Below are 26,744 nucleotides of genomic sequence, written 5' to 3'. Positions count from 1 at the left end.
AGAGATATGTGCGTCTAGACAAGATCATATTCTTGATGGAGAAATTGCAAGAAAACATACGTGAAATCTATGGTTGGAGATGGTGTTGGAAAACTTTGTGAAAGAAATCGAACAATTTCTCGTTAGACATTTCTTCAAATCCAGTATCGAGTTCGACCTCGATCTCAAAAGGATGCATCTACAAGAAGAAAAAAGTTGGCAAAATGATTGTTAACTACACAACAATGAGAGAATAATGGAGATCTGCAGTTACAATGCAAACGTTACGATTCACGGTGGATGTTGGCGAGTGAAGCTTGACATCATGTTATGCTAAACCGAAATATACATGGTCTACGTTGGACAAATATGCATCAAAAGCTAGCGATACTACAACTTTTCATAACAATACATTTATGGGGGTTCCAAATTCAAGCTAGTCTGCATTGCTAAAATTTTAGCAAACACCACTATGAGAGAGAGAGAGAGAGAGAGAGAGAGAGAGAGAGAGAGAGAGAACAAGAGGCATTAGAGGATTGGAGTGCCTAGACAATGCCATCTACTTGAACTTGATCTCCATATAAAAAATACTGAATAGTTCCAAAAAAAGCCTAAGGTAAAGGGCAATGAGGGCATCCTTGTCTGAGTAACCACTGTAGCTTGAAAGAATCCACCATAAACCCATCAGTAAGCAAATAGATTATCTCATCAGTAATATTCTCTTAAACCTATCCTCAACCTTCTTAATTAAAGATTAACAGATCCTCTCATATGCCTTCCCAATTATAACAAAAGGAGACAACTTTCTATTTAGAGAATTGAGCATATTCAATCCTTATTTTACCAATGTTTAAAATATTATCGGAGATTGTTACGTCTTCTAAACATTTGCATTGTAAAGGATAAACAACTTAAGTCATAAGAAGATCAATCTTTCAACAATGACTTTAGTAAATATCTTGTACATCAAATTCATTATAGAGATGTGCCTCTATCAAGATAGCTCTATCAAGATAGAGAGGGGCATCATCCATCACTTAGAAATTAGCTTAAACATCCCTTCTTTAAATGAGGATGTAATTCCCTAAAAGAGAAGCCATGGTTCATCAAGTCAAGGGCTTTAATTGATTCAAAAATGCTTAAGCAGCTCCACAAATAATCATGTGAACAAATAGTTTTGTCCTCACGTGAATGATAGAGGATTGAGCCTCATCCTTTAAGATATACCTTTCAACCCAATGAGCTATTGAATCGAATTGGTTGCCATCCAAATTAAGACTATCCACATCATGTTGAGGAGGATACAAAATCTTCCCTAAATGATCCACCCAAATTTTAGCCAAGATTATAGAATGACTAACCAAATCTCATTAGTATCTCCCTTAGTATTGCTTGCATCGTAAAACAAATTCTACGTGTCTTTTATTTTTGAGCTTTTTGTAGTCTTCTAGGTAATGTAATATTAGCATTAGGCAACTTTGCAAATCTTGAGCCATTGCTTCTTTTCTCCTCATAACTCCGTAAACCTATAATTAACAAGAAAAAAAAGCACAAATGCATCGTTTAATGTCCATTTGCTGATTCCAAAATAATTCTATTTAATCTTACTTACATGTTAAAGATTTTAAAGGTGTATCAACAAGCGTGTCATTGCACGACCAATGTAATCTTATTTACATTGTAATTAAAGATTTTAAAGGTGTATCAACAAGCGTGTCATTGCATGACCAATGTCAGCGATGTGGTTGTTGTTAAAGAAGACATGTCAACCAATATCTAATTATGTGGTTGTTAAAGAATATTTGTCACCCAATATCTAATGGGTGAGGTGCACCTACGTCCTAGTACAATGCACCTTGGACTTGGCGAATGAACTGTCACCTTGTTAACGTGAAGGGAATATACTCAATTTTCTTAAAGCACTTCTAAGTTCGACGCCCTATTATAGTATAATTGTATACCTTAGGCCGAGTCACAAGAAGTTAGGCTCAAGACTTTTTTTTGACACATTACATAAATTTAGTAAGCCATTTTTACTAGAAATGCGTCATTTTCCTAGCTTTAAAGTTCCGCTCAAGCTTTGCTTCTGAGGTGGTAAATGAATGATTAAATAGGAGGCTGATGGCCTTGTAAGACCAATGGATTAAGGTTTGTTCGAAAAGCACAGGCTTACTCGAGGTGACGCTAATATGTTAGTCCTCTGGTGTACGTGTGTGTGTGTGTGTGTGTGTGTGAGAGAGAGAGAGAGAGAGAGAGAGAGAGAGAGTGATGGAAATGCTCCAAGGTTTACGTCACCATCTCGTAATATATTTTCAGAAAGTGATATATATCTTGTGTGTATTATATTGTAGTCTGCTACTGTTCACGTGCCAGATTCTTATAGGGCCACGGCCCAATGTGCATGATGGTACCACCATGCTCGGGCTCTAGATAGAGAATTTTGATTAATGAAAAATGACAAATGCTTATAGCATAGTTCCACCCATTCTTATATACCATCCAGTTGGGCATTCTTTTCGTTAAGCTTCTTATCTCCACACACCATGTTCCCCCACAATGTTTGGTACCATTTCTTACTCACATACCCCACGATCATAACTCAAGAGCCTTGTATTCCTTCAATTACACTTCAAACAAGAATTCATTCTTGTATCTTGTGAGCATCAATAGGCAATCCATAAAGCTTAGTGCCTACTTCTCATATCCTCGAGCTTTGAATTCTTCTCAAGGCTTCCCACGTTGGAGTTGGAGTGGAGATAAATGTAGCAACATAGATAGATGCAGCAAGCCACGAGAGAGATAGAATCACAACACTCAAAGTACATTGATGAGAATGAGTGAACTACAAGCGAATTGATATGATAAGGTCACTTACACATACTTATAAGGGTACATACATATGCTTAGGGAAAAAAACCTCCTAAAGAAGGAAAAAGTGTCTCGGTCTATTATTAGCTTATGTACATACATCGCTACCATATAAATGGCTACAAATCTTCCCTGTAGTGATGATATGAACATGTAGAGACATCATGTGACTAAGCAATCCCCAAATGGTAATAAGCCCAAAGCTTTGCAAAAAGCTTCAAACTTCTCTCGTATGAGAGCCTTCATGAACCACATTGTCATGTGTAGGGACATAAGCTAGGCTAATCTCTCTTCCAATGAGCCTCTCCCTAACATAATGATAATACAACTTAATGTGCTTTATGTGAGCATGAAACATTGAGTTCCTTCATAATACTATCAATGAAGATGGAGATAGGGGAATGTTGTCCAACACCAAGATCTACTAAAAGGTATCAAAACCATACGCACTTTATAATCATTACCATGTACTCAACTTCATAGCTTGAAGTGGCCACAGTCAGTTGCTTCATACTAATCCATGATATACATGAATCACCAAGGTGAAAGAAAAAGCCAGTATAGTGAACACTCGCGTGTCATAACATTGAGCCCAATTGAAATCACTGATATCACACAGTTCAACATCATCCCCTTTTTAGCATAAAATAAGTCAAGGGATTGAGTGCCCTGCTGTAAGTATCTAAATACTCGGTTGGTAGCCTGTCAATGCTCAATACTTACTTCCAAGGGATTGAGTGCCCTGTAAGTATTTGAATACTCGCTTGGTAGCCTGCCAATGCTCCATACTTACTTCCAAAACTATGCATAAACGTGCTCAAGTGGGAGACCCCAAATTAAATGTCTGGCCTCGTATGACATAGATAAATGACATGCCTAATAGCCTATTGATAAATGACGTGCCTAATAGCCTATTGATAAAGTGATACATCAAATGGTTCACTTGCATCCTGGAGAGACTAAGCCTAGCACCTATCTCTAATGTTGTATATACCTTGATTGCAACATGCAATATCATCAGTATACTGCATAAACTATATGCCTAAATAATAATACAATGAGCATGAATCTGTCATCTCAATGACACATGTAATTCAGCCTTGAATGTTGAAATCTTCTCCACATTAGGGCCTAGTAGCATGGCATATCAACATATAAAATGATGACCGAAAAATAATCTGTACTCCTCTTTACATAGAGAGTACTCTCAGTTCGATTATTACAAAAACCATTTGTAACCAAGTATGTGCTTATCTTCTCTCGTACCATGCTCTAGGAGCCTGCTTAAGACCATTCTTAACCTCCATACTTTAGATTCTTGCCCCTTCTTTACAAAACCATGAGGTCGTGGTCAGTTTAAGTCTTCAAGGCATTTCTATTAGCTTTACACGTGGCACTCAAAGAGTGGCAGATAGGTCATTTGGAGCTTTTTTTTAGACTAGCCATGGGAAGGGGGAGCATGACGGTGCTAGTACTTACATCATTTTGATTGATTTTAGAGCCGCTCTCTGGCAGCTTCTTCATGTAGATGAGCACGAGAGCATATTAGATGCTTTGAGAGCTAGAGAGGATGCTTATGATTAGTTTGATATTATCACAAGGTATACCTTGGATTTTTATTATTATGTTATTGGTGTCTTATTTTTTCTTATTTTGGTTTTTCTTCTCTATTTGATTGTTGCACCTTTTGGTATCTATTTGTTTGGAGTCCAAATGTGCTCCAATGGTTAACCAAACTTTGCAAGAGTAAGGGTGGGGTCCACATATACACTTGCAAAGTTTGGTACCATTGAAGCACATTTGGTTGTAAATGTGCATGCCGTTTGCCCGACTTTCAATATGTCCCCTTGAAAACTAGATAAATGACATACACAAAACATCCAAATGTGCTTCGATGTGAATGCCATCTGCCAGATTTTCAATGTATCCCCCTCAAAATCCAGGTAAATGGCACACACATTGTATCCAAATCTGCTTCAATGATGATCAAACTTTGCAAGAGTGTATATGTAGTCCCCACCCTCACTCTTGTAAAGTTTGGTCACTATCGAAGAACATTTACTTGTAAAGTGCAAGCCGAAGGCCCAATTTCAAGGAAGCACTCTGATACAGGATCCTGAAATACTTTCTGAAGAATAATTAAAAACTCACAAATACATCAAAGATTGAAGCATAGACTTGAATTAAATTGATATGATATAGCATGGCATAGCATAAAACAAGAGAAATAGAACATCACAAGAAAATAGAGTAGACATCACCTTGTCCACAGTGTTGGGTCCAATTTCCCCCCCAAGAAGTGTCGACATCCTCCCACTTCTTGGGTATATGTGCTTTATTCATAAAAATAGTCCATATGCCAAAACTAGATGTATCTTATGCATGGGCTTGCCCTTTTACAAAAGTAGGAGTTACTTTAACTAAATTCTTGATAGCTAGCCACTAAATGAAAAATACATAAAGAATCCCAAGGGCTAATTTTACGTGCAACAAAATCACTAAATCCACTCCCAAATATAACAAAAGTGGGCGGCCAACTATGATACAAAATCTCGTAGTAGATACTGGACAAATACCAAAAATGAGAAAAACCTTCCCGATAAAATTACTCATGCCATATCGCCACCGTCATCACATCCCAACCATTCCGACTTACGAGCACAAAGCCCGTCTATCTCACCAACCTACATAGGTTGTCCATTCAAACACATTCACATTAGCATCACATGCTAAAGTTACACAACAACACATAAGCATTAAATCTAAGACTTAGTTCCAGCCATCCCTAATTTCATATGTCCTACACATGGAATATTCAGAATCACCCAATTGCCATGCTATGAACATAGTGGTAATTAGGTGTCCCCAATTAACCATAGAAGGAAAAATGGACAAGCCATGACATCCCTCCTACTGGGGATAACAACTGTCCTCAGTTGTGTCATATCAAATTGCCCGTGTTTGAAATTAAGATTGGGTGAGGTCAGGATAGGTGTGAAAAAATTGCTTAGGTATCAACCATTTAAGAATTGGGTGAGGTCGGGATAGGTGTGAAAAAATTGCTTAGGTATCAACCATTTAAGAACCCACAAATAGAGTATAATTGTTCTTGAAGAGAATGCTTATCTTATTGTAAACGTAAAAGGAAATTTAAATGACTTCGATGAAAATGTGAATTGTTGGTTAAATGAAGTCAACACAAACCTCCATTGTTGTAGTGTGGTTGAAATTATCTGTCAGAAATAATTTTAACACTCCAAAGAGATGTGAATTGTTATGCTTTCTATGAATAGGCAATATAAAGTTCTTGAACATAATTTGTGAGAAACTTACCATCATAAGAATAAAAGATAACTTGATTATGGATACAAAGATAGTAGATGCTAACCTTGAGTTGGAAAGCTGTTTGAGAGGGTGTGATATTGTAAATAAACAATATACACAAGTGAGTTTTCAATACATCCAAAATTAAAGCATAAATATAAACATGAATATAATGAAAGACTAGCAACAATTTTAACAATCTTGATTGATAAAGAATGAAAACATATATTCTAGAGTCTATAATTCAAACTAGGTCAAACAAAATAAACTTATACACATTTTTCACCTAGGGCCAAGGGTGCCAAGAGCCTTGTTCATACAATCTGAAGAGATGATGGGGAAAACTATTCATAAGACGAGTAATGGCTATTATAAAAAATTCTCCCATGAAATTGGAGATGTGGATGTGTATTAAGGACACCATATTAAAGAAGAATAAAATATGTAATTTGGATAAGACATCTGCACGCGCTTCAACTCAAGGGAAAAAAAAGAAGGCTTCACTGCCGTCTGTCTCGCCGTCATCCCCAGAGAGAGAAGAAGAAAAAATCACTACAAGAGCTTGAGGGCACACCGACGCTAAAATACCGACGCAAATGTCGAACGTCGGTATGTCCGTCGTAATGTTGGAGGAGACAAGTAGGGCGGGGTTTTTTCAAATTTTCGTGTCCTGTCGCGTATACCGACGCCTATACCGACGCACATTCCGACGTATATACCGACGCACATTCCGTAGCATATACCGACGTATATTCCGATGCATATTCCGTAGCATATACCGGCGCTCGTAAGTTTTTCACAGCCGAGAGCCTATTTTCTGGTTTTTTCGCAGAGAAGGCGCGTTACAGGTCAAGAAGGTCTCTTTCTCTCCCTCTTCTCTTTCTCTCCCTCTCCTCTTTTTTCCTCTCTCCTCTTTTCTCCTTCTTTCTTCTTTTCTCCTCTTCTCCTTCTCCTAATATGTTCTTGCAATTGCTTTTACTTTTTAATTTAAGAATTAGGACGTTTAGGGTTTTGTGTTTTTTTTGGCTCTCTATGCATGTTGAGAGCTCTCTATGTATGCATAGATCTCCTAATGCATGCATAGAGATTTTCGGGTTTTGTATTAGTTCTTTTTCTTGTGTTTAATTTACTAATTAGTTTGTTTAATATTTTGTTTTGCAGCTCTTTCACCTCACCAATCTTTCACCAATCCTCTCCTTCAGCTTTGCAAAAAAGAGGTAGATCCTCTTTCGATTTTTCTTGTTTATGCTATTTTCTATGAATTATTGCATCCCTATTTTATGGTTTAGGGTTAGTTTTGGGTTCTTGTAAGCTTACACATAGGATTAATTTAATATCTATGCATAAAACCTATAATAAGCTTGCAATCTCTATGCATAGCCTTCTTGCAAGCGTTATGCATAAGCTCTATTCATAGAGCTTGTGAGCTTGTGAAATCTCTATGCATAAGCTCTATGCATAGGCTTTATGCATAGAGTTTGCAAGCTTATAAAATCTCTATGCATAGGTTTCTTACAAGCTTATAAAATCTCTATGCATAGGTTTCTTGAAAGCTTGCATGGACATTGTACATAGAGCTTGCGTAGCCTTCTTGTTGAAAGCTTTTTGAATGTTTTTACTCTCTTATACATATAACATATAAGTCTTATGCTCTGTTTTTCTATGCATAAGGTATTCTCTTTATTCATAGAGTTTATATATGTTATCAAGGTAAGATCTATTATCCATGTAAAACAAGATCATGTTTATTACACCATTGGGTGATGGGATTAAGGGTTAGCATAGTGCATAAGGCATATAGCATAGAGCTTATGCATAGAGCTTATGCATAAGTCTTGCATAGAGCGTATGCATAAGACTTATGCATAGAGCGTATGCATAAGACTTATGCATATGGCTTATGCATAGAGCTTATGCATATGGCTTATGCATAGAGCGTACGCATAAGACTTATGCATATGGCTTATGCATAAGACTTATGCATATGGCTTATGCATAGAGCTTATGCATAAGGCTTATGCATAGAGCGTGTGCATAAGGCTTATGCATAGAGCGTAATTGCATAGAGCGTGTGCATAAGGCTTATGTGAAAGGGATTGTTGGAATGCAATTGCAAATGCCTTGATTGTGGTTAACAAATGCTTATGCAAATGCCATGGTGAGGGCATTGTGAATTGTTGGTTTGTGTTGGAGCTTTTGGATGATGGATTGAGGCATGAGTCCATGCTTTATTGATGAGTTCTAAATTGTAAAAGGGCATGAGTCATGCTCAATACTTGTAAGCCAACAAACTTGTTCTATCATTTGATATTATCCACATCATTTTGTACCTACACTCACCATTGCTACCACTTCAAGTTTCTATAGAATCTAGCAATGTGTGAGGGTACCTTGGCATTGGTTGGAGAGGCCAAGGGGAGAATGGCTTGAACTCTTTGTGCCATGATTGCTTGGTAAAGCGGTACAAAGGGGGATTAGGTACACCGGTGTGAAGAAATGGCCTCAACCTTCACCTTGGAGGAAAACTCGGTGAAGGGGTGAGAAGAGCTTGGCCGGGAGATCGGCAAAGCTTCAACGCGCGTCCTCAACAATCCTCACCATCGACTTTGTGGATGCGTTTGGGCAATGGGGCCCCTTTTCCGTCATATTGTGTGGATATTGCAAATGCTTTGATGGACAAAGAGTGCATATGATCTTTCATGACATTGTGGGATACAAAGAGTATTGCATTGTGATTTGAGAAGTTGCATTTTCATTTGAGATTTGGTTCCAATTACAAAGGAGACTCTGGCGGAATTTTTCCAACAAGGGAGCCAAACAAGCTTATTGATTGGAGATTTACCCCATGGATACACTTGAAGAGTTATTCACAACTACCAAGGGGAGAAACACCAATCATTTGTAGCCGGATTGAGCTTTGGGACCAAATTTTAGAAATTTCTGGGATTTTACAAAACCCTAATTCAGTCCTAGGGTTTTTGGGATTAGGTCCGAGTGATTACACGACTCTATTCTACTCCTTGAGAGTTTTCAAATGAGCCATAGAACCCCTTAATCGGATATCACAATCTCGGTCAAAGTAGTCATGTTGACTTTCTGGTCAAAGTCAAACAGAATATACTTCCACTTTGACTGAATCAAAATGCTTTTAGGGGTAGGTTCTATCTTCCGTTAGCTTTCTATAGAGCCGTCAAAATCCTAATTCCGACATATATTTTGCGTATGGCTTATGCATATGGCTTATGCATAAGACTTATGCATAAGGCTTATGCATAGAGCTTATGCATAAGTCTTGCAGCCTTATTATGCAAGCTTATACTTATACTATGCATTTAGATTATTGCATAAGGCCTTTATAAATAGCTATTTATGAATAGAGATAGCTTCTCTCTCCATCCTTGTTCAAATTCTATTTAATTTTGTATGGAGAGGAGATAAGCTAATGTATGAGTTATTTTTAAAATCTCCCTCAACGGCTAATGTATGAGATAAGCTAATGTATGAGTTCTTTTTGGAGAGGTTTATGAAGACATTAAAGGGATTTGTTCGCCAAATGGCTCGCCCAGAGGGTAGTATGTCAGAAGGGTGGCTGATACAAGAGTCCCTTGTTTACATCACTGAATATTTAAGTTCCTCAGATCCAGAGATACCTCGACTATGGTCTCAAGAGTCCAACAGGCGAGTCATTGGTGAGGAACCTCAAGGCCAAGGCATTAAGAGAAAGATGGATAACACTTTGAGGGAAAAAATCAACAAATTTTGCATCTTGAACTCTCATGTAATGGAGAAGTGGATTGAGACATATGAAGCTCTCAAGCGACAGCGAAGTACAAGATCGTTTAAGTTTCAGAAGGAATCGTACTACAAGAAATCTCCCATATCCAGAAGGTATGCAAGCTCTTCCGGACTTTCCCACAGGTAGATGGCTAGAAGCTACAATTTTAGAAGCCAAACGTGCTGGTTTACCTATAACAGAGGAGGAGGAGGAGCTTACAAAAGGATGCGATTGGCATGTAAGTGTTTAAGTTCTACATGTCTCTGTGTTTGATTCTCCATCAACATGTCTCTGTGTTTGATTCTCCATCAACAAACTTTTTGTGCTATTTGTAGTATCACAAATATGGGGCGTTTTGGTCACATGGACGTCATTTTCGAGTAGAACGAATAGACCAAAGAAGAGCAACCTTTGATTGTGGTGTCACAGCACAGTTTGTTCAAGAAAGTCGTGCAAGTGCAAGTGATGATAACACAATTACTGGAATGCTTGATTACTTTGGAACCATTCAAGATATATTAAAGGTTGGCTTCAGAAGTTTTGAGTTGTTTATCTTTGATGTGAAGTGGTTCAAGGTAATCATGAATGGGCCACATGCAACTGTACGTAGAGACAAGAGTGGCCTCATCCAAGTGGACTCCACAAAGGTATGGACCGATCAGCAAGATACTTTTGTGCGCCTAGAGCATTGTGAGCAGGTTGTCTTTAAAGCGGATCCAAAAGATCCACGCTGGCTATTTGTGGTTCAAGTCACCCCCCGCAGTAAGCAAATTTTTGAAGAATTTGAGCTACAACAAGGTGATGTGGATGCACAGGGTAATGGAGAGCAGCAAGAACAAGCCGATATCAACCATGAAGAGGAGCAAGCAAATGAAGAGGAGCAACTAGAGCAATATCCAAATTAAGTGGTGCAAACCAAGGAAGCTGAAAAACAAGTTGAGGAAGAAGACATAGATGATGAAGACATCCTTCATCAAGGGACTTTTAATGATGAGGATGCTGAAATGTACATAGACATAGATCTCTTTGGGGCTACTGATCTTAATGAGGATGATAGAATAGATAATGATTTTTAAAATGATGTATCTTAATGATTATGCAAATAGTTATGACATATTTGTAATGGTTTTATGACATTGAAGGTCCTTTCATTGTTTACCATTGTTAATGTTTACCATCATAATCACTACTGTAGGAGCAAGTTGATATAGTTTTACCAATGTTGTTTATCATTGTTAATGTTTGTCTTATGGTTCTTTCATTCATTGTTTACCGTGTAATTTTCATTTCGCACAAGTTTGTCATATGGTTTTTTGTCCAACAGGCCATGGGTGACTCACCGCCCTACGACTACAGTCCAGATTTCTCATTTAATCCTACACCGCAGGGCATGAGTCCCCAGCAGTTATATGGTTTTCTTTCGTCCATGACTCCAGAGCAGAGAGCCATGGCTCAGAGTTATTGGGGTTCTGGAGCAGGGACATCTGCCTCACCATCTGGCTTCCCGACGCCAGTTCCCACACCCGTGGGTACGACAGCAGCTCCCACACCTCATACCACACAGCCTTCCACTCCTCTTACAGCTCGATCTACCACCTCTTCACATAGACGGCGCTCACGTAGTAGGTCTTCAGGGGGAGGTTGTTGTGGTGGTAGCGCCACAGATGCTGTGACACCACCACCACGTGAGCGTCGTCCTTCGCTCTCATCTGTTGATAGCACACCCATAGGGTCACCTTCCACTCCCTGGGGTGCACATGACCATGACAACAGCAAGATTTACACAATTAGGGATGGGGCACCAATAATGGATAGTGCAGGGAAGGCAATGAAGACACGCATTCGACAATTGTGCACTATACAGTTTCATGACTCTGTCATGACTAAATGGGATCAGCAAGACAAGGGGAAGAAAAATTATATAAACACAAAGATAAAGCAAGAGTTCCAGCCATCTGACCCTATGAATGTCGTCTCTAATGAGTGGATACAGTATACAGCTCGCATTTTGATGGGGCATCGTAGGTCAGAGGCGAGGGACGCATTTAGAGAGGGGAAGGAGAAACCTGTTTGGCTAGATGACAGGGAGTGGGCAGCCATTGCTCAGGAGCTCACCGAGACACCAGACAAGTTTCAATAACAAAGAGAGGCGGCAAGGGCAAGACTCCAAACAGTAGGGGCTTCTCATCTCGGGAGTGGTGGTTACGAAACCATGCGCCATGAATTCGTAAGTGTTTGTAGCAATTTTATTTATTTAAATGTATGTATGTGGGCTAAATGTTGATTTCTAAAAGTTATAATTGTTAATCGTGTGTGCAGGAGTTGGCCATGAATCACCCACCAAGTAGGCGAGAGGAGAAGTACGCTCACAAACATGGCCTTGTGGCCTTGTTTGAGATGCTTGAAGAAGAAGGAGAGACCGTCAATTGGGAGGCATTACCATGATGTAAGATGACCTTCAAACTAATGAAATATGATCAAAACATTCTTGAGTATTAATGTTTAATTTAATTTCTTGTTTGTCGATCAGGAAAATATGCAAACGAGCACGGTTGTTTTTGTGCTCTATTTTAGACAGAATGGTGCTGTCTGTTTGCTGTTGTTGATCCTGCTCATTGCAGGCAGCTAGGCAACAGCCAGGCAGCACTATTCTGCCCAAAAAAAAATTTCTGCCTACAGCGTCGGTATATACCCCGGTACTGACGTCGGTATATACAGTGGTATTTTTCTCGTATTAAAGTCGGTATACACCCCGGTATTGACCTCGGTATATAACACGGTATATGCACCGGTATAGACGCCGGTTTATGCGTCGGTATTACCCCCGGTGAGCGTCGGTATATTAACCGGTATAGGCGCCGGTATTACCACCCGACGCTTATACCGACGCTACTGTTCCAGCGCTTATACCGACGCTTATACCGATGACGAGGCTTTTTTAGACCCCGTTAAATAGCGCCGGTATAAGCCCCGGTATTAGGCTAACATGTAGTAGTGAATCTACTGCCCTTTTTCATTTAATGCCGCCACACATGGATGAAAAAGGGTTAAGAGAAATAAATTGAAATTTAATTCTCTCTTAAAAGAGATTTTAAAATTAAAGGCCTGTAAGTAGTGATTTTCTTCTACTTGTTTTATGGACAAATACCCACCTTTGATTATAGATTTTGAATATACAAGGAGCTTAGCAAATCTGAAAATAGGACTTTCATCTCCTCAATTTTTTGATTTCATCCATACAGATGGATTAGAGAGAGGATTAAGATTCTTGAAGGTGGTTTTGGGAAGAACAAGAGTGGTTTTGATTTCACAGAGGTGGTTTTGATTAAAAGTTTGCATTCAACCATACCTCTTGATCTCAATTTCCATCCAAGGGCTCAGAAAATTCCCATGCTTTTGTCCACGGGTTCTTCACTCTTTTACTACTCTACCCTTTGCGCTTTAGTGAGCTTCCCCCTATTCTCCAGATCAAAGTACCCTATGCTCTAATACTACTAACATGGGATCTTGAAATACTTTTTGAAGAATAATTAAAAACTCACAAATACATCAAATATTCGTGAATCAAATTGATATATGATAGAGCATAGCATAGCCTAAAATAAGAGAAATAGAATAACATCACAAGAAAATAGAGTGGACATAACTTTGTACACAGTGTTGGGTCCAATCTCCCCCCCCCAAGAAGTGTCGCATCTTTCCACTTCTTGGGTATTTATGTTTTATTCATTAAAAATAGCCCACATGCAAAAAAATGGATGCACTTTTATTCATGGGCTTGCCCTTTTACAAGAGTAGGAGTTGCTTTAACCAAAAGCTAAGATAAATTCTTCCTATCTAACCACTAAATGAAAAATACATAAAGAACCCCAAGGGCTAATTTACGTGCAACAAAATCACTAAGTCTACTCCCAAATATAACAAAAGTGGATGGCCAACTATGATACAAAATCTCATAGTACATACTAGGGCCAAATACCAAAAATGAGAAAAACCTTTTTGATAATTACTCATGCCATATCACCGCCACCATCATGTCCCAGCCATTCCAACTTACGAGCACAAAGCTTGTCAATCTCACCAACCTACACAAGTTGTCCATTCTAACACATTCACATTAACATCACATGCTAAAGTTACACGACATCACATAAGGATTAAATCCAACACTTAGTTCCAGTCATCCCTAATTTCATATGTGTCCTACACGTGGAATATTTGAAATCACCACAGTGCCATGCTACGAACACAGTGGTAATTAGGCATCCCCAATCAACCATAGAAGGACAAACGGACAAGCCGTGACATCCCTCCTGCCCAGGATAGCAACTGTCCTCAGTTGTGTTATATCAACTAGCCCATGAAGGACAAACGGACAAGCCGTGACATCCCTCCTGCCCAGGATAGCAACTGTCCTCAGTTGTGTTATATCAACTAGCCCATGAAAGTAGATTGGGTGAGGTCGGGATAGGTGCAAAATATTTTCTCAAGTATCCATTTAAGAACTCACAAATAGATTAGAACTGTTCTCGAAGAGAATGCTTATCTTATTGTAAAAGTAAAAGGAAATTTAAATGGCTTTGTTGAAAATGTGAATCGCTAGTTAAATGAAGTCAACACATACCTCCATCGTTGTAGTGTGGTTGAAATTATCTATAAGAAATAATTTTAACACTCCAAAGAGATGTGAATCGTTATGCTTTCTATGGATAGGCAATATAAGTTCTTGAACATAATTCGTGAGAAACTTAACATCATAGATATTAACCTTGAGTTGAAAAGTTGTTTGAGAGGGTGTGAGATTGTAAATAAACAATATACAGAATTGAGTTTTCAATACATTCAAAATTTAAGCATAAATATAAACATAAATGTAGTGAAAGAATAGCAGCAATTTTAACAATCTTGATTGATAAAGAATGAAAACATATCTTCTAGAGTCTGTAATTCAAACTAGGTCAAACAAAATTAATTTGTACACATTTTTTGCCTAGGGCCAAAGGTGCCACAATAACCTTGTTCATACAATCTGATGAGATGATAGGAAAATCTATTCATAAGATGGGTAATGGCTATTATCAAAAAATTCTCCTGTGAAATTGGGGATGTGGATGCGTATTTCAGACACCATATTATTAAAGAAGAATAAATTATGTAATTTGGATAAGGCATTTGGGTAAGCGTTATGGGTCAAGGCTATGATGTCAAAATCCACCACTTTAATAGCCAAATCCCAAGCAATTCCACGCATCCATAAAATAAGAGGTCCCCATCCAGCAAGGAAAGTCCAAGAAGGAGGTTCGTGGTCGATGAGCTTTTCCATGAAGAGATAAATATGTGGTCTTAATGTGTCTCCAATGGCCAAAAGAAGTGGCCAGATCGAAGACTGACAGCCATTGTCGATGTAAAGTCCAAGCCAAGGTATTAGAAGCTTCGTCTCAAATTCCTAGCAAATTAACTTGCGAACAAAAAGTATTTTATGGAAAAATCATGGCATACATGCATATTTGACTGCACATGGTTTTCAGAATAGTCCAACAAAAAGCACTTTATATGTTAAACGTGTGGATGATGTACATCTAATCATTGCTCTCTATGTCGATGACATACTGCTCACAGGACCAAATGAGAGTCATATTGCTGATTTTAAGGCTGATTTGAATGCCTCTTTTGAGATGTCAGATTTGGGGTATTTGCATCATTATTTGGGGATACAATTTAAGCAGTGTGATGGAGGTATTGCTTTGTGTCAGACAAAGTATATTGAGACATTGTTGCGGAGATTTGGCCTTGAAGACTGCAAGCCTATTGCTACTCCAATGGAGACAGGTTTGAAGTTGAGTCTTCATGATGCTGGAGATCACTTTGATGTCACACTCTATCAGACAGCTGTTGCTTGCCTCATTTATGTATGCATTACGAGGCCGGACATTCAGTTTGCAGTCTCACACGTGAGCAGGTTTATGCATAGCCCAGGGTCTCAGCATTGGAAGGTAGTTAAACGCATCTTTCGCTACTTGAGTGGATATTCTCATAAATGTTTCAATCACATAAACTAGAAAACTTTAAAAAGATTGAATATAAAACTTGACTAAATAAGAAACATAAATTTTAGTTAAATTCTTTGTTTATGCTATGCTTTAAGCTTTAACTAATTTGGCTTGATTTGGTCAAAATTAAATGCAGTTGAAAAACACGCAAAGATGATAAAATAAAGAAAGGATAAAACGTGGAAATGGCCTTGCCAATTTTTAAAACTTAGAAAAAGACTTAGCTTTAAGCTTTTAATCTAAAACCTCCTAATCAAAAGCTCTCCACGGCCAATCATGCTTTAAGCTTCAAAGTAAAATTATATTTTGTTTTCTTTTTCTTCTTCCAAATCTTTTATCAAGGTGTGAAGGTGAGGGTTATTTGAAGCTTGTAAAAGCTTTTAAGTTTATGATGAGGGTTGAAAAGCTTATATTGTAAGCTTTATAATATAAAGCCTTAACATATCCAAGGTTTAAACTTAGCTACTTTAGAGAATGAATTATATAGCTTTAATATTTAAGCTCTTATAAAAATAACATAAAAACAAGGCTTAAACTAAAGCTTTGGCTTAACGAAAACTAAAAGCTTAACTAAAATTTGAGTTAGAAGCTTTTAAATATAAAAAATTCTTATAGAAGCTTTAACAGAGAGCATGAGGCTTGTGTGTGTGTGTGTGTGTGTTAGACCTAAGCTTAGTATAAGGCTTTTAAACCAAGCCTCTTCATGGCAGTTCAAAAAATATCGAGCCCGATAGCGCATGATCGAATAGGTAAGCTTTTTTTATAAAAAAATAATAAGTAAATTAAATCTAAACTTAACTAAAGCTTAATATACTTAACCTTTTTAAACTGAAGCTTCTCCACAAAACAATGAGAAAACAATGAGCAGTGTGCATTGCTTTATCGAAGAAGGAAGAAAAAAAAATCACTTGCCTTCGATTTTTGCACCCATGCCGATTGCAGGGAGAAGTGAAACAAAATTTTTTTTTAAAAATAAAGCTTTAATACCTGGCCATGGCTTTTACAGCTGCGCATAAGCTCTCTCTCTCTCTTTATTAAAAAAAAAGCCTTTTCTTTATTTTTAAAACTTTATCCATAGCTTTGTAAGAAGTCTCTCCACGAATCAACTACGCGCTTCAACTCAAGAGGGGGGGGAGGGGGGGGAGGGGCGGGGGGAGGGGCGGCCGGCCTCGTCGCTATATCACACGGTGCTTTTAATAAGCGCCTCAGGTGGGATCGATGGCTGAGAAGAGCGCGCGGTTCTCGGCCATCCGATCCCACGCGATCTAAAAGTAAACTAGGACGCGCAATCGACGGCTGCCACGATCGCGCGATTCCTGGCCGTCGATCTAAATTTTTTGAAAACTAAACTAGGATCATCGCAGCGCGAACTGGGAAGATAATTTCGGCCGTCGGATCAAGCGAAACTGGCAGCGCGATTCGTGGCCGTCGGTTGAACACCTGTAAAACCTAGCTGGTGAGGGAGACAAAAGCTTTCGAGACGGAGGAGTCTGATTGACAAAGCGTAACAAGCACTCGGCCGTAGTAGAGGTATGTGAAAAAACATACGTTTTGTTCGTCGATGGTCATTAGAGACAATGCTATGCAAACGGTGATGATTTCAAAGATTTCAAAGATTTCAAACTATAAGCAAACGGTGATGATCCTAGTTTAGTTTAGTTTGATTTATGAGACTAATGCATAAACGTTGAGTTTATTGACAATGCAACAACTCCTCCAAACGCATATGCCAAGTTGCCAACAATGATGATTTTATGGATTGACTTTCAATAGTGTGTCCTTTGTATAGCATGATATATGGCATTTTTTGTATTGCATTTTTTTGGGAATATAAATCATTTTTTGTAAATCATTTTTTTGTATTGCGTTCAATTAATCAGGTTTGAGCGCCTTTCATTGTCATTCAAAGAATGCCCGCTTCCACCTTGTCATATGTTCCTTACACCACCCCTTTTGATCCCTTTCACTCAAAGAAGCTTGCTTAACATTCAAGGTAATTTGCTCTCTCTCTCTCTCTCTCTCTCTCTCTCCCTTCTCTCTAAATCACTCAGTCTATTTGATATGTGTTAGGAAAATCAAAAAACAAGGTCTACGCAGTAAAATAAGAAAAGTAAGGAAAGTAGGACTGTGTAGTAAACTAGGACTGTTAGCAAACTACGACAGTCTAAGGGATAGATGAATAGCATTGTATTAAGAAAATTTTTTGCGTTTTCAAACATGATAACTTTCTAAATATGTCCATGCGTGTGAAGGATGAGCTTGTGGATTGAAGATCGTGGGATTGAAGATGGCCCAAGTGAGCAAACTACGATCGAAGAATACTTGGTGCCTGATACAAGTAGCCAAGAATCTAGTTGGAGTCAGGAAGAGGATGGTTTCTTTGCACAAAGGGTTGAAAGCAAAGAAATTGAAGAAAGTGCCAAAGAGTCACTTAATCCACTGCTTTATCTATCGCCTATATATTTCTCCTTTGATAGGAGAAGTTATGATGTGATGGTCATGGTTATTCAAGGGAATTTGTCGATGACCATTGAGAGTCTTAAGACTTTCGATTATAGAGGAATCCTTGATCTAAAGAAATGGAGGCGAATGAAGGAAAATCTTTGCTTGGATCCGAATCAAGATGGCTCCCTTGTGCTTCGCTTAAAGTCATTTCCAAATTTAAGGATAGCATGCATAGAGGAATGGGAGAATATTGTCATGACATGTCATAATATATTGGAGTGTGGAGATCATAGAGGGATAAAGGAAACCCTTGAAACCATTAAAGAAACATGGTGTGTTGACATTCGTCAACATGGAATCCCTATTTCTTATGTAAAGGACTTCATTAATTCTTGTGCTTGCAGAAACATGGTAAAAGGACCGGATGGAGATTCTATTCCACGTTGGCTTCAAAAGAACCCAAAAAGAGAACCCACTACCATTTTGAATATTGATAGCTCTAATGTGGAGAGGCATTTGATAGAGATAATGATAGAGCACAAAGTGAGGCTTGTGAAAGTTCGCTCAACAAAAAACCAAGGGCCATCAAAGAGGGTTGTTGATTACTTGTGCCATAGAGGTGGAGAACCTACTCAAAAGGGGACACTAAGGAGATTGAGGACCTCAAAGAAGTGTCACTGTCCGTTTAAGGTACAAGTGGAGTATTTGAATACAAAAGACAAAGCAGTTATTTCATTATATGCTTCTCATAAGGGACATGTTCCTGGCACTCGAAATGATCTATATCATTTGCCAGTCCATCCTATTGTCATTGAGCGTTGTATAGAGGATTTGTTTGACATTGGTAGCTCTCGCCATGTAGCAAGGATGTCACTCTCAAAAGAGAGATTGCATATGGAGAAATCTTCAGACCTAGATCGCACGATCTTTAGGTTTTTCATGATTCCAAAAGAGGTCTCCATGTTGTCATACCAAGTACGCAATCAAGGTAGAATTCTAATACTCATGTACATTCGTGGTTTCTTTTCTATGTGAATACATATTCTTGACATTCATGTTATTGCAGACAAAGCTACAGAAGATGATTGGGCATTGATGTACATGGAATGCTTGAAACTAAAGACACAAAACAAGGTGAGTTTGGTGGTTTTTCTTGACATCATTGGAGTTTCTTTATATCTTACCATACATTCTTAATTACAAGTTTCGTGGATATAGGTGCTATATTGTCAGCCCTACAATCCTCAAGCGAAGGAAGACAAAGACAAACCATTCATTCTTATTATTCAAGATACGTGGATGTTACAAATGGCACTTCGATTCTCCTTGCATAACTCATGGGCTATTGATAGTACTTTCAAGACAAATAAGTTTGGCCTACCATTATATGCAGCTGTGCTACCAAACCAACTTGGAGTTGGCATTCCAGTGTGGTGTATGATGTGCACTAATGACCCAGGCTCTCATGGTGAGAGCATTGCCTTGGAGATCACTATGAAAATGGTTTTTTCAAGAATGGGAGATATTCGTCCTACAGCTCTAGTCATTGACAAGTGTCCACAAGAACTACAGCCATTGCTTAAGGTGGTTGACGAAGATCCGCATTGTTGGGTTCAACAAGACCAAGAAACTCGCCAACAAGTTGCATGCCATGTTATCCTATGTTGGTTCCATGCTAAGAAAGCTTGGGTTGAGAATTTGTTACCACAAGTAAGAGCTTGCAATATTTCAAGGATATGGAATGTGGGTATACAGTTAATTAGGACTGAATAGTAAACTAGGACTGACTGTGCATTAACTAGGACTGGATAGTAAACTAGGACTGTGCAAAAACTAGGACTGTGCAGTAAACTAGGACTATGCAGTAACACAGTACTTCGTAATTGAGAGTAGCTTAGGATGTCTGATTTAACATGAGTTTTGGGTTATAATTTAACCTCAAAAAAAATGTGAAAAATGCAGGTTTCCAAAGAATTACAAGATGAGATTTACACATCAATGTCAAATCTCATGCACTCGGTCACAGAAATGGAATTCGAACAGAAGTATCAACATTTCTTACAATGTTACAATGCCCATGACAATATCATTCGGTATGTGACAAATGGTTGGTGTGGGTCGACATGTGTTTGGCGAAGGCGATGGCCAAAATTTGGCCGATTGTTCTCTTATGGGAATGTTGATACTACTAACTTGGTGGAGCGCCTATGGCAATACATAAAATACACTCTCTTGGATGCACAAATCAACCGGTCCATGCTTGAACTTATACATGCTCTTGTGGGCGATTCAAAGACTGGCAGGCGCATGGGTGGAACTATGCTTGAGTTCTTCAAGCAAAAGCAAGAAATAGGTAATATCAATAGTTCTTTTCACATTTTTGCTGTATTCATTTAAAGTATCGAAAATCCTCTTCTTGACATTTGTATTTCTTGATCTAGCCGATTCTGGGCGCTTTAGTATTCGTGGATCGTCAAAGATGCACACTTCAAGGTTGTCTGCTGGGGAGAGAATACTACAACGGTTTGAAAGTGACCCCTCATCGTTGAAAGTCATCAATGAAATGGCCTTGTCGTTCAAGATTCAAAGCACCTCTTCTTCAAGCCACTGGTATCATGTGAGTATGCAATCCAATTATTGTGATTGCCCCGATTGGACAAGTGACTGCAAGCACTTATATGGCATAAGATTGATAATGAGGCATCACTTTCCTGAGTTATACAAGTTTCTTCCCATTATTGACAATGCACGCACCTTGGGAATGGTTTCTATGGATCATGAGATTTGTGAGACTTCTGCAAGCCCTTGTAATCAGATGGAAATGATACAGGCCAACACAAGTGAAGACATTCATCTCTGCATTGAGGAATTTAGAAGAATTTTAAGTCAAATAGAGGAAGAATTGGACACAAAGGACTCTACAGAAAAAGAATTATGCTTGACACAGCTACAAACCTCAAAGGAGTACCTTTCAAATCTTATCAAGCCAAAGGAGATTGACATGCCTACAAGAGGGAATGTTCGTCAAATTCAAGCACATGTGACGACAACTAGGCTTGGACATGGAAGGCCAAGAGAGCCTTTCAATACCATTCCAACTTCAATTCAGGAAGCAGCATTGTGTCACCCCAACAAACGAGCTCATGTATCCGGTGTATTGAGAAGAAAACATCAACGTGGTAGACATCGTATTCAATTTGATAAAAGACCACGTATTTGGTGCCCACACTGCTGCACGAAAACATTGTTGGTAGACCCCCTTTCTACCCTCTCTTGTCACACTTGCCATGGTTTATTGCCTTTAACTGAAAGACATGCTCCCGTCGGTGTTGAAGGCGTCCTCATAAACAAGTATGTGCTATTGTGCGATGGATTACAAAGCTTGCAATGTAAGATCATGTCTTGTTTGTATGGTGATTGTAAGGATGAGGAGAGACACTTTTCTTTGACTCTTCCAAGTGGACAAGTCCTCGAAAAGATATACGCATCGCGCGTTAGACTTGTGTTGTTGTACACTTGATATATGAGGATGGTGGCAATTATTGTGTTATTTTGTATTTGTGTGGCATTGGATTTACGTATGATCTCTCTCATTGTTGAGTGTCTATGATCTCTCCTTGGTAAGCATTTGGATGATCTCTCTCGTTGTTTATATGGTGATTGTAAGGACTTTGTTGTAAATTAGGACTGTGTATTAAACTAGGACAATGCAAAAAAATAGGACTGTGAAGTAAACTAGGACTATGCAGTAAACTAGGACTGTGCAGTAAACTAGGTCTATGAAAACACACACACGCCGAAGTACAGATGTTGTTAATTGTTGGCAAGTACTGTTTATTTTTTTCTCTTTGTGCGGCATTGGATTTATGTATGATCTCTCTCATTGTTGAGTGTTTATGATCTCTCCTTGGTAAGCATTTGGATGATCTCTCTCATTGTTTATATGGTGATTGTAAGGACTTTATTGTAAATTAGGACTGTGTATTAAACTAGGACAATGCAAAAAAATAGGACTGTGGAGTAAACTAGGACTGTGCAGTAAACTAGGACTGTGCAGTAAACTAGGTCTATGAAAACACACACACGCCGAAGTACAGATGTTGTGAATTGTTGGCAAGTACTGTTTATTTTTTTCTCTTTGTGCGGCATTGGATTTATGTATGATCTCTCTCATTGTTGAGTGTTTATGATCTCTCCTTTGGATGATCTCTCTCATTGTTTATATAGTGTTTGTAAAGACTTTGGTGTAAATTAGGACTGTGCAGTAAACTAGGACAAGCCGAAGTACAAATTTTGTGAAATGGTGGCAAGTACAAATGTTTTGCATAAAGTAAAAATCAACCCTAAAACCAAACATAAGCACTACATTGACACATGTAGCATTCACATTTAGCTCATACATAGCAAGAGATTTCAAAAGAATTCAAAAAGAGAACCCACTACCATTTTGAATATTGATAGCTCTAATGTGGAATAGAATCAAAACATTTAGCATCCATGGAAGTGTAGCCTTACAAATTCAATTTTTTGCGAACTATAAAATCCCAACTTAACATAAAATGTCATATATCATGGAATGGCATAAGCCATCCATTGACAAAAAACTAACATAGCGAACTAAGGTCACGATGGTTAGGGCAGATGCTCATCCACTACATGGCTAAGCCAAGAATTGAACTCATTCTTCAACTTCATGACGTATCCATGGTCGAACCACTTCTTTGATAGCTACACAAGGAAAAAAGCAATGTTAGAGTTTATAACACCAAATTCACATTTAGCTCATACATAGAAAGAGATTTCATAAGGAAGCTTTTTAATAAGCATGTGGATACCCAATGCTTTGGAGGTGTATGTATAAGGCTCCCATCGATAAGTTTCTTGATAAATGCCATTACATAAAATCCGCAATCAATTGCGTTTGGTTGTTTTGGCACCTACAATGTTTACATACGTATGTCTCATTTGATTGAATCCAAAAAATGCCATATATCATGCTATATATACTATGTCTCAATATTCAAAGCCAAAATTAATTTTCACATACCTCTATACACTTCAACTCAAACCCAGTGGATGGGCATGCAAGAGACTCTTGTAATGGTCCATGTGTGCAACTTGAAGAAATTGACTCAAGAACTCTACAAATATATACATGTAAAATGTTAGCTAGCATTCACCCAAGCATTATGGATTCATGAACTTCAAAGTAAAGCTCTTGTCTTACCGTTGCACAATGGAAACATACTCGCCCGAATTCCCTACATGCAGTGAGTCTAGGTGAAGGAGAATATTTTTTCTCGATGACAAGCCTCTCACCTTCATGCTGTGGGAATTATAGACCACAAAAAGAGTCCAGTGGTGCCTAAGAAACATGAAGTTGTAAGTGCTTTGTCTACTCATGACAAAACCAAGAACACATGCATCAATATGAGTAAAGTATTGACCTTACCTATGTACTAGAGGTAGAAACAAGAACACATGCTTGCTCAGATCAATATGTCCAAAGAAATTCTGCAAGGAAGTATTCCTCGTTGGACGCCGTGAAGCCACATAGTCATACCACAAACTATCCACGAATGTAACCTTCTCCAGAGCATGTACAGGTAGGGTTTTTTCCATCCACCTACAAAATGAACATGCTTTACACATCTTTGAGCTGCAAATCCAAAAGCTATATTTCAGAATTGAAAAATTTACCGACATGGCAAATAGGTTAAGCACACGAGTAGACGCTTCCACATTCATGAGTGACTTAGCTAATTGCACATCCACCTCGGCAATGAATCCCCAACGTGTAGAGTGTAAGTGAATAGTCAATCCGTGGTGAAGTCTACACAACCAAAAAATCAATCCTTGCGTAACTTTAAACCATGCATATGATAAGATAATTCAATATTCAAGCCATAGAGTTATAAAAAGTATACCTTTCATAGACCGCACTTAGATCTTTTACCTTGCCCAAGACATTGTGCGTCTTAATGTCACTAGTGGATATTGTTATTATTACATTTGAAGGCTTACTCTCACTCGGAGAGCTAATATCAAAATAAGTTGCATTCACATTGCAAGCCATCCCCTTCAAGTTCAAACAAACAAGAGTTGACATAAGGAGCCATGGTATGTGAAATAAATCCTACTCTTAAATTGTGTACGAAGAGACATCTTCCACCCCTTACCTTCTTCCGTTTCTTACTTTTTTTAGAGAGTCCTACATGAGCCTCCTTGTTGACAATTTTCTCCTAAAGTGAGGAAACAAGAAATAAAGCATATTTATGTATTTTAGGGTAAGGAAAACAACCTCAAAGCAGTACAAAGGTTGAAGAGATGTATTTTCATACCGTTGTAAGGGGGGCTTTTTCCTCGAATTCCACATTTCTCATCGACACTTCGTCATCGATTATTTTGTTGCCATGTGAGGAGCCTTCACTATCATGGATTTGAACATTTTTCTTTGATCGAGTCTTATGAATTGGAAGATTACAAAGTTTCATGGTCCACGCAATTTAAGGTTAGTACCATGTTTTTAAAGAAGCCCTCTACTTAACTTGTACACCAGAAGCCATCAGACCAACTAGTACATCCATCTCTTACCTTCAAAGGAGAAAAAACAACACACTTTTGTCTCTTCTTCACTTGAGATGGAGCCCCATGCTCATGGTTCGCCTCATCAAGAGAGCCCTTCAAGAGAGTGGCATGTTATGAGAGTAAAGATAACAAGCAATGAACAAGTAAAAAAAAATCAAAAAATCATATCTTGCATACCAAAGGAGGAGACTCTTTCTGATTTTCATCCTTGCCGCTTGTGAATATGTCCTCATCGAGGTTTTCCATCCGTTGAGAACCCACTTCACCATCATCATTGTCAGAATCATCACTTTCTTTTTGGCGTCGCTACAAGATGCAAAATGAGAGCTTAATAATGTTCATGGTATAAATATATTTCACAATTAAGGTTAATAGGACAAGAGAAAATCTCACATGTCTGGAATATCCCTCTTTAATGCGCCGTTCAATCCCTTGCATGCGTTTATCCTTGTTCTCCATGTATTGTTCCATGCCCTTGGCAACAAATCCCTCGATGAATGCTTCCTTTCGCATGTTGTAGGCTCTCTTAGACAAGTTGGTAGGAGCTTTCTTTTCCCAAGCATCTTCAGCCAAAAGTCTTTGTTTCTTTTCATTGTTTTTCATGTTGATTTCAAATTTACGTTTTGCATCTAGAAACCTTGTCTGTGCTTGCTTTGCAGCACTCTTTGAAGCTCCTTGCATTCCACCACCCAAGGGGCGTCCTGTCTTTTGAAGTGGGATATCCACCTCTAAGCCATGGTCGACTTTCAAGTGGCGGATCATATGAATTCTCTTGATGTAGTTCGTGTTCCATCTAGGACACGTATCTGAGACTCGACATTGCCGAGCAAGTTTCCCAGAAGGAAGAATTATCTCCTCATAAAGAGGGTTTGCAGGTGGCATCTAATAGCAATGAGTACCGAACTCACCATCAATATAAAGAGGTGACATACACAAATTGGAACCACATACTTTTAGCAAAAAGAAAGACTACAAGAATATGTGCACAAGGGTTAAACTAGGTTGAAGCTTTAAGTGTGTCATGTATGCATGGTTGCATATTACTAAACACATGCATGACAAGAAGACATTAATCATGGCAATAAGTGAACCCAAGCATGGCTATAAGCATGCATGCAATAAGCACCAACGTTAAAATAAGGCTGATTTTCAAACTATAAGCATGCATGCAATAAGCACCATCGTTAAAAGAAGGCTGGTTCTCAAACTGGGTCTTATAGTAAACCAGGGATAAATAAGCACCATCGTTAAAATAAGACTGATTTTCAAACTATAAGCATGCATGCAATAAGCACCATCATTAAAAGAAGGCTGGTTCTCAAACTGGGTCTGTTTGTATAGTAAACCAGGGATAAATAAGCACCATCGTTAAAATACGGCTGATTTTCAAACTATAAGCATGCATGCAATAAGCACCATCATTAAAAGAAGGCTGGTTCTCAAACTGGGTCTGTTCGTATAGTAAACCAGGGATAAAGTACGACTGTGTACTAAACTAGTGTGTAATCTATTTTGAAAAAAAACGTCAAGCTACTTGAACGTTCCAAAGAAATTAAAAAAACACGTCAAGGAGGAATGCAAGAAGAAGGCACCGTGTGGTATAGTCTGATTGACGGCTGAGGGAGGGAGGACGTGCCTCGTCGGATGTATCACCGCCAATACTTGGACTTATGCCTTGGCGGACGCTACAGCCTCTTCTGCAGGTACGGCGAACG

The 26,744-nt window shown here is 38.6% G+C and overlaps 3 protein-coding genes across 3 annotated transcripts; 1 reads left to right on the top strand and 2 right to left on the bottom strand.

Annotated features, from left to right (window-relative positions):
* Positions 1–17,170: 17,170 nt before the first annotated feature.
* Positions 17,171–21,961, top strand: LOC147621042 (uncharacterized). The gene is made up of 7 exons (XM_086825382.1): positions 17,171–17,526; positions 17,877–17,989; positions 18,249–19,429; positions 19,508–19,575; positions 19,660–20,151; positions 20,404–20,794; positions 20,883–21,961. Exons 3-7 carry the CDS (start codon positions 18,250–18,252, stop codon positions 21,959–21,961), a joined length of 3,210 nt encoding a protein of 1,069 aa, XP_086681508.1. The 5' UTR covers positions 17,171–17,526; positions 17,877–17,989; position 18,249.
* A 955-nt stretch (positions 21,962–22,916) lies between these two features.
* LOC147621041 (ubiquitin-like-specific protease 1D) lies at positions 22,917–24,181 on the bottom strand. The gene is made up of 6 exons (XM_086825499.1): positions 24,146–24,181; positions 23,894–24,067; positions 23,669–23,806; positions 23,489–23,582; positions 23,277–23,378; positions 22,917–23,169 (listed from the first exon to the last, which is right to left on the bottom strand). Coding segments are annotated over exons 1-6 (606 nt in total). The 5' UTR covers positions 24,148–24,181; the 3' UTR covers positions 22,917–23,073.
* Positions 24,182–25,191: 1,010 nt separating this feature from the next.
* LOC147621040 (uncharacterized) lies at positions 25,192–26,199 on the bottom strand. The gene is made up of 2 exons (XM_086825381.1): positions 25,423–26,199; positions 25,192–25,335 (listed from the first exon to the last, which is right to left on the bottom strand). Exons 1-2 carry the CDS (start codon positions 25,909–25,911, stop codon positions 25,192–25,194), a joined length of 633 nt encoding a protein of 210 aa, XP_086681507.1. The 5' UTR covers positions 25,912–26,199.
* Positions 26,200–26,744: the final 545 nt, after the last annotated feature.

Source organism: Cibotium barometz, chromosome 31 (assembly GCF_041138505.1).
Source record: "Cibotium barometz isolate CiBa-2024 chromosome 31, ASM4113850v1, whole genome shotgun sequence".
Classification (NCBI taxonomy): Eukaryota; Viridiplantae; Streptophyta; class Polypodiopsida; order Cyatheales; family Cibotiaceae; genus Cibotium; species Cibotium barometz.
This window is presented reverse-complemented; position numbering and strand designations above follow the sequence as displayed.

Coding starts and splice junctions, on each gene's coding strand:
- LOC147621042 (XM_086825382.1), top strand. CDS start 18,250: ATGAGCTTGTGGATTGAAGATCGTGGGATTGAAGATGGCCCAAGTGAG. Junction 19,430..19,507: donor ATACCAAGTACGCAATCAAG/GTAGAATTCTAA, acceptor ATGTTATTGCAG/ACAAAGCTACAGAAGATGAT. Junction 20,152..20,403: donor TTGAGAATTTGTTACCACAA/GTAAGAGCTTGC, acceptor TGAAAAATGCAG/GTTTCCAAAGAATTACAAGA.
- LOC147621041 (XM_086825499.1), bottom strand. Junction 23,379..23,488: donor TTGAGTTGAAGTGTATAGAG/GTATGTGAAAAT, acceptor TAAACATTGTAG/GTGCCAAAACAACCAAACGC. Junction 23,170..23,276: donor ATACACCTCCAAAGCATTGG/GTATCCACATGC, acceptor TTCCTTGTGTAG/CTATCAAAGAAGTGGTTCGA.
- LOC147621040 (XM_086825381.1), bottom strand. CDS start 25,911: ATGCCACCTGCAAACCCTCTTTATGAGGAGATAATTCTTCCTTCTGGG. Junction 25,336..25,422: donor AAGAGGGATATTCCAGACAT/GTGAGATTTTCT, acceptor TGCATCTTGTAG/CGACGCCAAAAAGAAAGTGA.